Source organism: Perca fluviatilis, chromosome 1 (genome assembly GCF_010015445.1).
Source record: "Perca fluviatilis chromosome 1, GENO_Pfluv_1.0, whole genome shotgun sequence".
NCBI lineage: Eukaryota > Metazoa > Chordata > Actinopteri > Perciformes > Percidae > Perca > Perca fluviatilis.
The window spans coordinates 36293752-36308418 of NC_053112.1; the positions used below are offsets into that span (position 1 = coordinate 36293752).

At 43.1% G+C, this 14667-nt stretch overlaps 1 protein-coding gene across 1 annotated transcript in view; it reads right to left on the reverse strand.

Moving 5' to 3' along the window:
* Positions 1 to 14667, reverse strand: part of LOC120560033 (caskin-1-like) — a 37989-nt gene that overhangs the window by 4894 nt on the left and 18428 nt on the right. The window contains 13 exon segments of the mRNA XM_039802139.1: positions 1890 to 2487; positions 3526 to 4180; positions 4271 to 4816; positions 4818 to 5047; positions 5584 to 5722; positions 5930 to 6031; positions 6519 to 6626; positions 8668 to 8735; positions 10565 to 10646; positions 11930 to 12114; positions 12224 to 12322; positions 13195 to 13488; positions 14036 to 14150. Of these exon segments, the coding sequence (XP_039658073.1) occupies positions 1890 to 2487; positions 3526 to 4180; positions 4271 to 4816; positions 4818 to 5047; positions 5584 to 5722; positions 5930 to 6031; positions 6519 to 6626; positions 8668 to 8735; positions 10565 to 10646; positions 11930 to 12114; positions 12224 to 12322; positions 13195 to 13488; positions 14036 to 14150 (3221 nt within the window).

The window sequence follows — 14667 nt, forward strand, 5'->3', positions numbered from 1 at the left end:
GGGCCCGCTGGAGGGAAGGGAAGCCCGGGAGAATCAGATCCAGGACTAAACGGAGCGGACTGTCACAGCCTGCTGAAGTTTAAATCACAGGTTTCCTAAAAGGGAGTCTGGCGGGACTCGGACTGTGGACGACGAAACACGACTTAAAGTCTCGTTAAATAAATAAATACATGCAGAAATAAATGAATCATTAGTGGGGGAGTGAGCCTGGACATTTCAGTCTTTTTAAACTTCACTTTGAAGCAGAACCTCTTAGTTCAGAAGGGTGAAGTTTCCGTTTGTACTCATATCTGTGAACTGATTATAATAAATATTCTTTGTATTAACACATTAATTAGTCTCTTTGTCTTTTTGTTTAAAAAAACTAGAACATCGCATGATATTTTGACGATTTATAGTGATTTTATTTCCGTTAGACCTTTGCCTACATTGACGCTGATGCATTAAGGACGGCCCATAGACAGTATATAAGGCAGTGCCTCCCCTGTTCCAAGATGGCGGCTCTATTGACGCATTCGATCCATAACTGCCGTAGTCATGGCGACATGTATACAAAACCTCATCACTTCCGGTATGTGGTACATTCCCTTTCCGTGAAGAATCTGTCATTTGTAAATTTGTTTCGGGACTGGTAAAAGTGTTTTGCATCTTGTTAATTTGTTTTCGAAAATGTAAATTTGTTTTCTAAAATGTTATTTTGTTTTCCAAAATGTAAATTTGTTTTCTAAAATGTAAATTTGTTTTCGAAAATGTTATTTTGTTTTCCAAAATGTTATTTTGTTTTCCAAAATGTAAATTTGTTTTCCAAAATGTTATTTTGTTTTCCAAAATGTAAATTTGTTTTCCAAAATGTAAAAGTGTTTCATTCTTTGTAATGTTGCATTGCACTTCCCGGCCACCGTAATAAACAGATACCATTCCAACACCCTATTGGTTTGTACGCGATCCATCGCATCTGCACAGACCCGGTGCTAATACGGCACCGGTGCCTTAACGACCGTTATCTACTAGACCAAATAGCAACGCGGATTTCGGTGCCTTATTTAGGTGCCACTTAAATGACTGTGCTTCTCTCTGATGCTCCGAAAACAGACGTTAGAGGGAACTGAAACATCGCCGCACGGGACGCTAGTTAACGCTACACTCGACAGCAGGTAACGTTAGCCTACCATTAGCTAGCAGCTGGAGTAAACACGGTTAAAATGCTGACAGCTAAACGGTGTAAAAATGTGTCTGTGTTTCACTGGAGAGGATTCTAACACCAGACTGTAGCTGCTGTTTTCTGAAAAACACAGAAGAGATGTGTCACCTTTTTCAGGCCTTCTGAGTTTGCACGTATGATTTTAATATAACATTATTATAGTCATTATGGCCTTTAGAAAATATTTTTTTTGTGGAGGTGGGGTAGTGCACTATTAGGCCTCTGTGGGGCGGGCTAAGCGTTTGTCCTTTTTGGCATTTTTACATTACTTACATTACTTTTACCTTTATAATTTAAATAGTTTTGAAACCAGTACTTTTACACTTTTACTTGAGTAAAAAGCTTGAGTTGATACTTCAACTTCTACAGAAGTCTTTTCAAACCCTAGTATCTATACTTCTACTTGAGTAATGAATGTGAATACTTTTGACACCTCTGCTTGGATGTGATCCAACTGCCAGTCATCAAAACATTATCTATGCAGAAAATGCTTTTACTTCCCCAACACCCATGCCTGAAACAAGACCTCCCACTTTGGAGCTCTACATTGTGTGAGGAGAAGATAATTTAAGCTTGGATCCTCTCTTCATCAATGTGGATGCCAGCAAGTGGTCCCGAGAGATTGTGGTTGGATATAAACGGTAAGTTCAAATGGCAAAATCGGATCATTAACTTCATAAAAACTCACTCATTTTGTGCGTCCTCCTCTTTGATTTTATGTTCAACAGCTTGCACAGCTGCAGCCAAGGAGGCACTGGTCTCCTCCAAATGATGCTGCACTTCCTCTTGCTCCTCCTGCTCCACTTCCTCTACTTGACTCGCCGGCTCCATCAGATTCCCCTTCTCTCCTCTCTTCCTCTCTTCCTCCTGCTCCTTGTGCCTCTTGTGCTCCCTCTCTCTCCTCTTTTCATCTTCCTCTCTCCTCCTCTCCTCTTCCTCCTCCAACTCCCGTCCTCCCAGCAGGTCGATGGAGAGGCCGGCGATGGAGGAGCGGGGAGGTTTGACAGGGTGTGGCGAGGGGGTGGAGGGACTCTGAGCCGGAGAGGGGGAAGTCAGAGGGAGTCCCGGAGAGAGGGAGGGAGCAGAGGGGGTGTCAGGAGCTGGAAGAGGGGCGGCAGAGAGCGGAGAGGTGGGTTTGGGGGCCGGGGTGGGGCTGGCTGCAGCCGGGCTGGTAGCAGCAGGACTCGGGCTCATGGCAGCTGAAGCCACTATTGCTTTGCCTGGTTTAGGTGCTGTTGGAGGCCCACGGGGTTTCGGGGATACAGGAGGAGGTACACGCTTCGGCTCTGGTCAGAGGGAGTCGGAGAGAAAGCTGTCAGTTTTCTTACAGACTGGTATACTCACACATATTCAAGACAAGAAGGAGATTGGTACTGGATATCTAGCAAGATATCTATTATACGGATGAAGATCATCTTTGGTCCAAATGTCACTGATAATTAAACATTTTAGGAGAGCTCTGATTATTACTTAGTTGGGCTATCAGTACAAAACCTTCAATTACTAACTTTTAGAGAACAACCTCGACGTTCCATGTTGCAATGTTGGTAGATCGTCTCGGGATCAGAAGAATCAGACGAAGAACTATCACGCATTTCTTTTGAGCATATCCTCGCTGTTGCTCAACATAGCAACATGGGAGTCTCCTCGATAAAAATACTGTAGGTTTATGTTATGATCTCAATTTCCCAAGGTGATGCCTTTTCATATTTGGCTTGTCTGAACAACAGTCCAAAACACAAAATATTCAGTTTACAATTATATATCGAACTGAGAAAAGCAGCAGAGCTACATATTTGTAAAGCTATTTAACAATGACTTGCTTATCAAATAGTTGCAGGTTCCTTTTCTGTCAATTGACTAATTGACTAAACTCATTAAAAATGATTGCTTTAAAGCGCCTATGTAGTAGCAAAGACGCATACGATATAACTGCGACGTCCCAGATTTGACTCCAGCTGGTTTTTTTGTTTCATGTCATGCCCCTATCGCCCTGCATTTCCTATCTGTATCTCTACTATTTCTATCAAATAGAGGCAAAATGCCAATACAATATAGACATTGAGGTCAATAATCCCATTACTTAACAACACAGTATCAACACCAGGACTCTGATGTAAAAGAACTAAAAGGCAACACAAACATCAATATCATCGGAACATTTGAATACTATAATCACCTTAAAAATCTACACATAGTGGCTTTAAAGTGCTATGTCTACTGAGGGACTACATATACATTAATACATACAGAAGCTAAACTCACTACACTAGATGCCAAATCATCAGTTTAGTGTGTAGCCCACATGTATGTGTATATCTCACCAGGGCTCTGAGCTGTCTCAGTATTATCGGGCCCCGGTATGGGGACCCTGCGAGTCGGGGTTGGTGGGTCAGCTTGTGTCTTCTTCAGGGTGACCGTGGATGGTTTGGGTGAGACCGGCGGCTTCAGAGACTTCCTAGCCTCCATCCACTCACAGCTCTCTTTGTTTGCCTCCGTCCTATCAGAGAGCTCAGACACAGGCCTCCGCCTCAGCACCACACTGCCGTTCTGCTGCGGCTCGCCTCCGTTTTTCCGGCTACCTGTTTGACTGCTGGGAGAGTCTGATTGGTTATTGCTTTGAATGACACTTTCTGTATTCTCAGACGTGCGTTGTCTCCTGCGTATGGTGTCAGAGCCAGTTTTCATGGTAACAGCATTGGTATCCATGGATGCAGGCGCTTCAGAGTCTGTTGCCAGAGGACGCGGCCTCCTTCGAAGTGTCGCTGTGCCGTCTGTGAGTTCTGATGCTGAGGATACCACAGTCGAGCGGGGCCGCGGCTCTGGACGTTGCTGGGCTGGTTGCCGAGGTAACAGGTTGATCTGATCACCAAGGAGACTTTCTGTTCCACTGATGGTCCTGCGCCGACTTAAGACATCATCCTCCTCAGATCCAAGACCGCCTGCGCCTGCCTGCCGACGAAGTACAGGTGGACTCACCTGGAAGTCATATGATTGTTACACATGCACTTAATAGACATTTTAAAATCTGATTCTCAAAGTCGAAACCAAACACAAAGACACACACACCTGTAGGTAGTTGGTGCTGCCTCCCAGATTCCTCGGCAGGGTTTTGGCTCCACCCACGATGGATGTCTCCAGCATAGCGGCGAGGCTGCGAACACTCCCAGAAGCCCCCTCTGATCTCTCCAGGCCCGCTGAGTCCTGAGATCTTAAAGCTGATCCCAGGCTGCCGCAGTCACTGGCTCGCCGCTCTCGATAGCTTGGCAGCCCGAGTAGCCCCTCCACCTGTCCCACTTCCTCCTCGTCACCCCCGGTAATGGAAGAACAGGACCGTTTAGGTGGTGTTGGGGGCCGACCTTTCCGACGGGGACGGAGAGTGACAGATGACTGGCTGCGGTTAACAGTGACATCATTAGGGGTAGTATGTGCGGAGCTGCTGCGGCACACAGTGGCGTATCTAGAGTCTGATTCTGAGCCAATTAGACTGTGAGTTCTCCGTCGCTCTTCCTCCTCACTGGGCAGGCGGAGCAGCGGCACTGACGAATCTGCTGCCATCTGGGTGGAGGGGCGCGGTCGAGCCCTGGGGGAGGCCTGCTGGGTCCGGCCATGTGGGGTTTGGTGTTGTGGGTGGGTGAGGATATGTGTGGGAGCTGGGTGGGTCAGGTTGGGCCAGGGGACTGGGGGCGGCCATTGCTTCCTTCATGCCGCTCACTGCACCAGTGCTGTCCAGTCAACCCGGGCTGGATGGAGGTGTAGAGGGGCTCTGAGGAGGCTCAGAGCTACTTCCTCCCCTCTGTAGCTCCTTCAGTCTCTTCACTCCCAACATCAGCTTCTTCTGATGGCCTGAGGGGAGGCAGAGGTGTGGAGGAGAGGAATAGTTACTGTAGGCTATGTTTTGTGGAGCGCATAAAACATTTGGTAACAAGCGGGATGTGGTTAGGACTACTATCTTTTATTCTTATAAGTATGTAAAAAATGTAAAAAATGACAACTAATTATTATGTCCTTAATATACAAATATAACATATTATTACAGTTTCTACACCAGAGCCATCACTGAAGTGAACTCCACAAAACAATGCCCCCCCCCCCCACATTATATTATTACTGCACTATAATGTGAGAGTTGTGTGTGCTTTTTCAGATATGTGTCATGCACATTTCGGGCCATCCCTTCCAAATATCACCATTGATACTGCTTGGTTCTGCCCTTTGCACAGGATATGTTTAAGGGGTAGGGCCAGAGGGTTAAGGGGGATCAGGAGAAGTTTGGGGTGGGGGGGGGGGGCGCAATGGGGAGGGCTGGGGTACAGGGGCAAAAGTCTCAGGATCTAGGTGAGGCGCTGACTTCTATTCTTAATAATGTAGTTGTGCCTCACCGAGTTTAGTAATGCCAATCTCTTGCAGATCTTCAAGGCTGATGTCGGAGATGAAGTCAATGTTTTCATACCCATTTTGCACCAGAACCTGGTAGTACTGATTAAGACCCAGGTGAGACAGCCAGTCTGCCAGATTGGCCTAAAACAGACACAAGGACACACAAACATGGGCACATTGTAAAAAGCTTGTGCACAGGTTACAAGATACAGAGTAGAATTCTGAAAAAGTAGTTTCTTTACAGACTGGAACAGTTGCGTGTGTGCATATATGCTTGTGTTGTGCCGCTGCCTAAACTCAAGATCTCCCCCTTTTTTCTAATTTGTGTAGTATACGTGAGAGCCTTACAGGCTTGTGGTCTGGCAGCCAGTCTGTGGAGGGCAGCTTGCTGATCTCTGATGTTAACTTCTTTCGATGTCCAGGCTTCATGACCCCAATTGCCGTCAGGTCCTTCAATACAAAGCACACTTACTAGTCACATCAGGAATTCATCACAACGACTGTAGGTGTTTTTTCTCTTACATGTACATGAGCTGTGTGTGATATGCCTTAAGGAATATTTTTGCTTTGGATAATCTCTGATGAGTATCCCCTGCCCTTAGGGGGGTTACGTCATACCACTGTGTCTGCTTCAATACACAAACACACACATACACACTGGTACTAAAAACATACTCAAGGACAAACATGGGGTAGCGTTTACAGCACAGACTGAAACACACGGCCATGTGTGAACACAGGTATGTAAATGAAGCAGACAGAGTATGAGAAGTGACTGATTGAGGCTCAGGACTCACACCGGGGGATCAGGTGACAGAGACAGGAGGGTCATGATGACATCATCCACGTCAGTGGGGAGCGGATTTAAGAGCTGTGCTGGGCAGAGCCTTGACAGACAAGGGACGGGGCGTGAGGGGGTCAGGGGTCATGACCTTACCTCAGGGGTCATGCGGCTAATGGTGTCTAGATCATATCCCGCGGTGAGGAAGTGGGTGGTGTAGAACTGCAGCTGAAACTCACCCAGCCACGCCACTACTGCCTGCTTCTAGAACACAGAACACAAAACACTACTGCCTGCTTCTAGAAGAGTCCACAGGCTTCTTCTAGAGCACGGAACACAGACCTGTTCTAGAACACAACATAGCAGCTGGCTCTAGAACACAGGAGAGAAGACTGTTCTAGAACACAACATAGCCGGCTCTAGAAACAGGGGAGAAGACTGTTCTAGAACACAACATAGCAGCCAGCTCTAGAACACAGGAGGAGAAGACTGTTCTAGAACATAACATGGCAGCTGGGTCTAGAACGCAGGGGAGAAGACATATTATATTATAAGACTATAGTATTTTTCTTTTCCTTTTTTGAGCGGAGCTGCTCTGGAACTCAAAATACATTTCAGTGTAAACTTCCAGTAAAGTTGTATCATATCGTATTGTAGAACACAACACAGCAGCCTGCTCTAGAACACAGGGGAGAAGACTGTTCTACAACACAACATACAGTAGCAGCCTGATCTAGATCACAGGGGAGAAGACTATTGTAGAACACAACATAGCATTCTGCTCTAGCCTGGGAAAACCCTGACGAACTTCCGGCAAATTTGAGATTTGCTCTGCAAGTCAGTCTGGCCAAGAGCCCATTCAAGCCCATTTCCAATTTTTCCAAATCGAGGCACCAATCACAACCGTTGAGGCGGGCTTTACACCAATCGCAACCTTTGAGGCGGGCTTTACACCAATCGCAACCGTTGAGGCGGGCTTTACACGATGACGATAGCGCAGCGACGGCAAGCAGCTTTTTGTTTACATCCAACATGACGGCCACCGAAGCGCAGCAACCCGTTGATGCCGCTGTCGCTGCTACGTCACCCGGATCGTTGGTCTGATTGGTTGAAGGACTATCCAATTGTGCCCAGAGGCATTTGAGCGGTGTCCGTTGGTGATGCCCCTTTGGAAAAAGGCTGTGAATGAACGTTCCCCAGACCCACTCTCAGTTACAACTGAGAAGGGTCTGGTGTCAACCAGGCTAATTCTGCTCTAGAACACAGGGGAGAAGACTATTGTAGAACACAACATAGCATTCTGCTCTAGAACACAGGGGAGAAGACTGTTCTAGAACACAACATACAGTAGCAGCCTGATCTAGAACAGAGGACAGGGGAGCAGACTGTTTTAGAAAACAGCACAGTAAATGTCAATGTAATCCCAAAATGTAACCCTGCTCTACAACAAAATCTAGAAAGCATTCACCAGCAAGGAAAGGGAACCTGTTCTGGAACACATTATAGAGGGCAGTTCAGCTTGTAATGCTGTATTTAGCTTACAGAACAATAGCCAAGGTGCACAATGCCTGCACAAATTCAAAGAACAACAATACCGCCTATATTTATGCTCAAAAACATAACTGTTTGTTACATACTGCTACTAAAATACACAGTAAAATCCCTTCAGTGTTTTCATACTTTCTTATACTATAAATGGATCTCTCTAGAATACACATTACTCCACTAAGGTCTAATTTGGGTTGACAGACCTTTTTACAGGTCAAATTTGATTCTTTTTTTTTAAACCACTGGCATCGATGCTATATTTTGTGAATTAATTAAGTGTCAAAGACTGTTGGATGAGATCGACCAATCAGGAACGAACCCTACTGCTTTGCTTGCGTCATGGAACATTGCTGTCGCCTGGCAACCAATAAATATACAGCGTCTGCTTGGTTCTACAACACATGAGAATTTGACCCTCAGCGTCACAGAACACAGTGCTGGTTCTAGAGCAGAGCGGCAGCATTTGGGTGTCTCAGTGTGGTGTGAGGACAGGGGGTGGGAGGAGGAACAGAAGGCAAGACAGCAACTGACTACTCAATGTGTCTGTCACTCTGCCTGTCTCCATGGTGACACACTTGAATGCCCATCCTCAGGGTGTCATCTGTTCAGGTGCAACCCAACCACAGACACCTCATGTGCCCACTGAACCCACCCTTGTAGATGTCTTTCTCTTAAACAAAAGCACTGGTTGAGAGGTAACAGAAAGAACAGAAAGAGGAGGCTCCAGAGTGAACCAATCTGCCATCCAAGAACTCACTTTCCCATCATCCTCCTCTGCTTTCCGCTCAAACGACCGCTGTTCATGAACTGTGCAACTGGAGGAGCCTTAGAGTGGACATGAAAGGTGAGACAAGGGAGAGAAACAAGAAGAAAAATAATAAAATATATTACTTTTAGCAGTAAAGGGCAATTTTGCTATTTTACTCTTTTATATTTTGTTAATGAAATCCATTTTACATAAGCCATTAACCACACATAGTGTATTTGAAATACAGCCCCAGTAGCCCTCAGTAGACTTTAGCTGGTGACTTTATGTGGTGGTACGTCAAACTAGTTATTTATAAAATGCTTGTCTTTCTGGGTCCTGGAGTTTCTTAATCATTTCTTAGAACAGAGTTTATTTGTCACTGATTATTACAAAGAAACATGTACTTATATATAAATTGTAAGGAAAATGGAACCAAGTACTGTACTTCCTTGATCAAAGAAAACGGAAGATGCTTGTGTGGTGTTTCCATTTACTTTACTTATGAGTTCAAACTTTTGCAGTTATTTCTAGTTAATTATTTACAGGTTAATGAACAGCTTCTTCCCCTGAAATAAATTCTTACTAGGTTTCCATTCTAATAAATGATTAAAACAACTTAAGGAACTGAAACTGAAATGGTACAGTACCTTGTTGCAAAGCCAATAAATTGTGTTATCTAGTGATTAAGTGCAGTCTTTGAGGGTGAGGAGCAGTGGAGGAATTAAATCAAGCCAGGTTTAGATTGCCTGTGTAGTCCTTCATTATAATTTTGGCAACAGCGTTTAGGGTTGGCTGGCTCTGTGGTGCTGTTTTAGCACTACACTTCCCACGTATCACTTAAACCAGTATAATGACAGCAGACTAAAATATGCTAATGGATATGCTTCTTTCAAAGATAGATTAACAACTACAAGCACAGTGCCTACATTTAAGTGGGATACATGAGACACCATATTAATGCAACTGTATGTGTACATAAATACATCAAACACGTTTTATAGACCATTTGCAAATGTACAACTTTCTTTAGCCCCAAGTAAAAACTCAAAGAACAAATGTGCAGCCGCTTACACTGATGTGAACTTGTATATGTAAAAATTAACAGGTTACCTGTGGTCCCTGATCCAATTTAATCTTTAATAAAGTTATAACATTAGGTCGTGTTTAATAAATGATAGCAAAACTTGCCAATCTAAACTAGATTTACTTTAATTCTAAGGTCAGTGTAATCCTACTGCACATTCCTCTTTTTTATGTTTTTTTTCTTTGGATGTTACAGTAAAGCGTTTTGATTTTTCATCTGTGGTGGCTATCGCTGCTCAGTAACTAATTACACTTTAGTTTTTATTCTGCTTATTACAAGCAGCTAAAGCATAAAACCATCCTGAGAACCAAAAAGGATTAATCCCAAGACAGGGCGACCTGTCCCTGGCTCTTTAGAACAGCGTTTTAGAGCAGCTTTTATAAATAAAGCAGTACTTAAATTACTATTATACAAGGGCAGGGGTGGGGATTGCTGCTTGTGTCTGATATGAACAGACAGGTGGTCTTTAGAGGGCCAGGTTGACTAAAAGTGAAATGAAGAAAAAATTATTCATAACAGCAGCAATCAAAACAAGCCCTGAGGCACTTGTTGTACCGGTGAACATCGCCTTGAGCTTTTTAAATTGTTTTCACTTTACTACAGAGAGAATGTTTTTTTGAATCACCGGATCAGTGGTGTAACATTTTTTTATTTGCAAGTGAGGACAGACTTTGTAGTATCCGTTTAAATCACTGCTGTTTGATCAATTAGCAGAAAGCTGCAGCAAAACAGACTTTTAAATGAAATGAAAAATGGCACAGATTATCGCTTCAAGTAAAGCTGAAGCTTTTATGTTGTGTTTGTGTGGGTTTGTGTGCTCACCCGCTGACTGCTCAACAGACTGTGACTGCTCTAAGAGATGTTCCTTGGCTTTTACCGACTGGGACAGCACGGTGGCCAGGAGCTAAAACACACACACACACACACACACACACACACACACACACACACACACACACACACACACACACACACACACACACACACAAAATGAAACATTTACTCAAGCATAATCATTTAAATCCCAGAGTTGCCTTGTGACTCAGCTCAGTGGACTAAGTGCACATATAACAGACAGAGTCTGGCTTCTGACCCTTTTCCTCCTGTATTCATTGCAGTTTACCAAGATAAATGCAGCAGGAATCCTCAAATAAATAACTACTAATAATGAACTCTTAAAATAGATGATGTCCCTGTAATATGGGAACACCATCCAATTTGGCTAATTGCAAATTCAGTATTTTCTAAGGCACTACGTAAAAATAGACCAGTTATATCCGGTGATAAAAGTAAATTTAGAAGGTGCTAAAGGTGTTAGAGAGCATACCTGCAGGGTGACATCACAGATTATAAAATGAAAGCACACTAGACAATGGAAGAAAAAAATCAACATCATGCACAGACCAGAAAATGTACTAAAGACACTTCACTATGTTGACTCTAGTTGGCAAGTTTGTGTTGTTGTTGTGGGAGCCAACTGCATGTGATATTATATCATTTGTTTCATTAAAAATACACAATACTTGTGCTTAAATACCATGCATGACACATGCAGGCTTTTGTTAAAGTATGACTTCATGGGGCACTTAAATATAATAATAATTAAATATCAGACTCAAATCATACAAATACTAAAAACAACAGTATACAAAAATTACAAAAATTACAATGTAGTGCATCTGACGCCAGGCCAATGACTTTAAGGGCAACTTACATTGTTCTACATTTCTAAAATTCACTTGCATATTTTATCATTATACCAAGATACAGGCAACATTCCCCTTATTCACCTTCCAATCTAACTAAACTAATCTAACACAAATGATATTCAGGGATAGATACAGTAGAATTAAGCTGTTACAGTTTGTCTAGGCAGAAAAGGTTGACTTTGGCATTTAGGGGCTTAATTTCCCTGTGTGATTGATAAAAAGGAAAAACCAGGAGGCCACCATCTTAATGCACCTGGTTTACTCTTGAAAGAAAGCGATGCTGATCTCTCCAACGGAAGAACAAAATGAGCAGGAAACAAAATTGTGGTTAACCTGGTAACTAGACTTGTGTTTGTTTCCTGAACATGTTTTGCTGTTTCCCAGAAACAGGTGCTTGTTGATTCGTAAAGATCAAGAAGCAATGTGATGGAAACCTGTGCAAACACATGTACACAGATAAATGCAACGAGTCTCTTACTTTCACCCCTTCAGATTGTGCGTGCAGGCCAGGAGCGTTAAGGCCGTGTGTGTTGACTCCTGGTGTGGGTGCCGGGTGTGGACTGGGTGCAGGGGTGGTCAGAACATGTGTGTTTCCAGAGCTCTGCAAGCTGCTGGATGACCGAACGCTGCCAATGCTGCCCACACTGCCACTGCGATCGCCACCTTCAATTACAAACACACACATATTGCAGGACGCAGTACTATATAGAGAAAATTCCTCAAATACATAGTTTTACACGGTTAACCGGAAAAAAACAACTTGTGAGTTTACCTGCCAGCGGTTTGCGTAGCACCCAGATGTCCTCACTGGTGCTGCTCTGCTGACCCAGAGTTGGAGAGCCTTGAGGACTCAGCTCTGCAGTCCGCGTACCTGTCATACACACACACACACACACACACACACACACACACACACACACACACACACACACACACACACACACACACGTTTAACTCTTACTCTTGAACACCAGTAAACACTCACAGAGATACACTCACTCACCTACACATTCATAAACACAGAATTATTAAAGTCTTAATCATTGTGAGACTTGTAAAGCCCCATAATGACCTTAGGCAAGTTCATCATAAGGATTGTAAGCACTATTTAAAACAAAATTACTTTATTCTAAATAAATATAAATATCCAATGATTCAAGCTAAATTATAGGAACATGTATAAAATGGTGAATAATGGCTCTCAAATTGCATATAATATGTAAAGTGAAGTTGTGAAGTTATAAAAATGGTGCCATTAATTTAAATATTTCAGTTAAAGGGTCAGTTCACTCAAATTACAAGAAAGCTATTCCAGTACAATTGAAGTAAATTGATGCCTTTGACATACATTGAAAAAATATATATATATATATATATATATATATATATATATATATATATATATACTGTATTTATAAAAACTGAAAAGAAAATTTAAATAATCCATACATTTATCGCTGGTTGGTTTCCATTTTCCAAATAGTTCCTATTAAAATAAAATATATAGCAGAACTCTATCGGCATTTGGTGTAAGTGTGAAGATATACCTTTTTGTCATTATGGTGAACTGATCCTTACTGACATATATATGTGTACACACAGTTGACATACATTTACACACACACACGTAGCTGCAGTGAAGTGTTGGAACAAGTCGATAGATAATATATTCTATATGTGGTCTTGTCAAACAGCGTGGAAAGGATGCTTATCTGTGATTTAAAGTGATCCTACAGTATGTACCTGTCTGACTCTGCTGCTCCTGAGAAGTGGAGAGAGGAGGAGGAGGAGGAGGAGGAGGAGGAGGAGTGGACAGAGGAGGAGTAGACAGAAAAGGAGGAGAGATGGGAAGAGGAATGTACCCAAAGGAGGAGAACCGAGGGAGGGACTGTGTGTTGGGGTGAGGGGGTGGAGGGGGAGGCAGATGCAGGGGGAGGACTTTGGAGGGGGGGTATGAGTGTCCGTTGACTGCGGCAATGGGACAGGGGTTGGGCCTGCGGAGCAGGAGGGTGTGGCACTGCTGGGAGGGGGAGTGACCTGGACACGAGCCAGGGGGAGGGAGGTGCAAAACAACAACAACTGATCAGTCATTTGAAACAAAACAAATCTAATCAGATCTGAAAATGTCAAAATAATAACGGATTAAAATCAAAATATGAGAAAGAATTACATCCATATATCCACAAGGAATATATCTCTATAAATTAAAATATAATATCACTACAGCAACAAAGCAAACAAACAATATGAACAAAAGCATCACAATCTAGCAGAGCGGGTTGGTTGGACGGGTTTATTTATTCGGGAGGGTGACAGAGGAGCAGAAATATAGAGGAAGGGAGGAGGGAGGGGGGTCGACAGCCAATAGGGGACAGTATTGATCAATGGAGATGATTGACAGGTTGGGAAAACAGCCTAAAGAGGCCAATGATGCTGCAGCTAGCTAATGATCAGCTATAGCTGCAAAACAGCTGCTGAACAAAAAGCACACACACACACACACACACACACACACACACACACACACACACACACACACACACAAACACACACACACACACACGGCTGTGATGTGGGTGGTCACCTGCCCTCTTGATGACTTCCACCATGTTAGAGGGGAAGTAGCCTACACGGTCATTTCCTGTGCGGTTGTCATGAATACAGCCTTTCCATCGGCCATCAGAGTGCTGCTCCAAAACCTATCAACACATACAGTTTACAAAGAAAAGATTAAAACCTGTTTACAACTTGAAAATAACATTTGGACTGGGCTGCACCACCTAAATTCATAGTACAACCTGGTTTTACTACTACTAAATCAGGTAGGAGCATTAAAACTTTGGCTAAGCACCTTAGTTATGTGTAAATAGGTTGCTAAGAAACACTAGGGAAGTGCCATACAGTCAAAAGCAATCAGCTATGTAAACAGGAAGTCAAAGTACTATGTCATGAGCTGTAACTTCCAAAAATAACAGTTTTAGAGGGGCATCCTTTGTACATGTAGGTATGACTGTTAAATGAATATCTGCATAAATGGAGAAATATGTGCTTCAGAGTTAGTATGCAGTTAAATGGTAACTACTGTTTTAGTTGTTGTTTAGTTGAAATTAAACCTTCACTACTTATCTTTTCATGTTTTGTTAAAAAACACATTCATTACTAAATCACATTAGGTGTTTGTAATACTCAGCTTAAGCATGCAGTGCACAGATCATA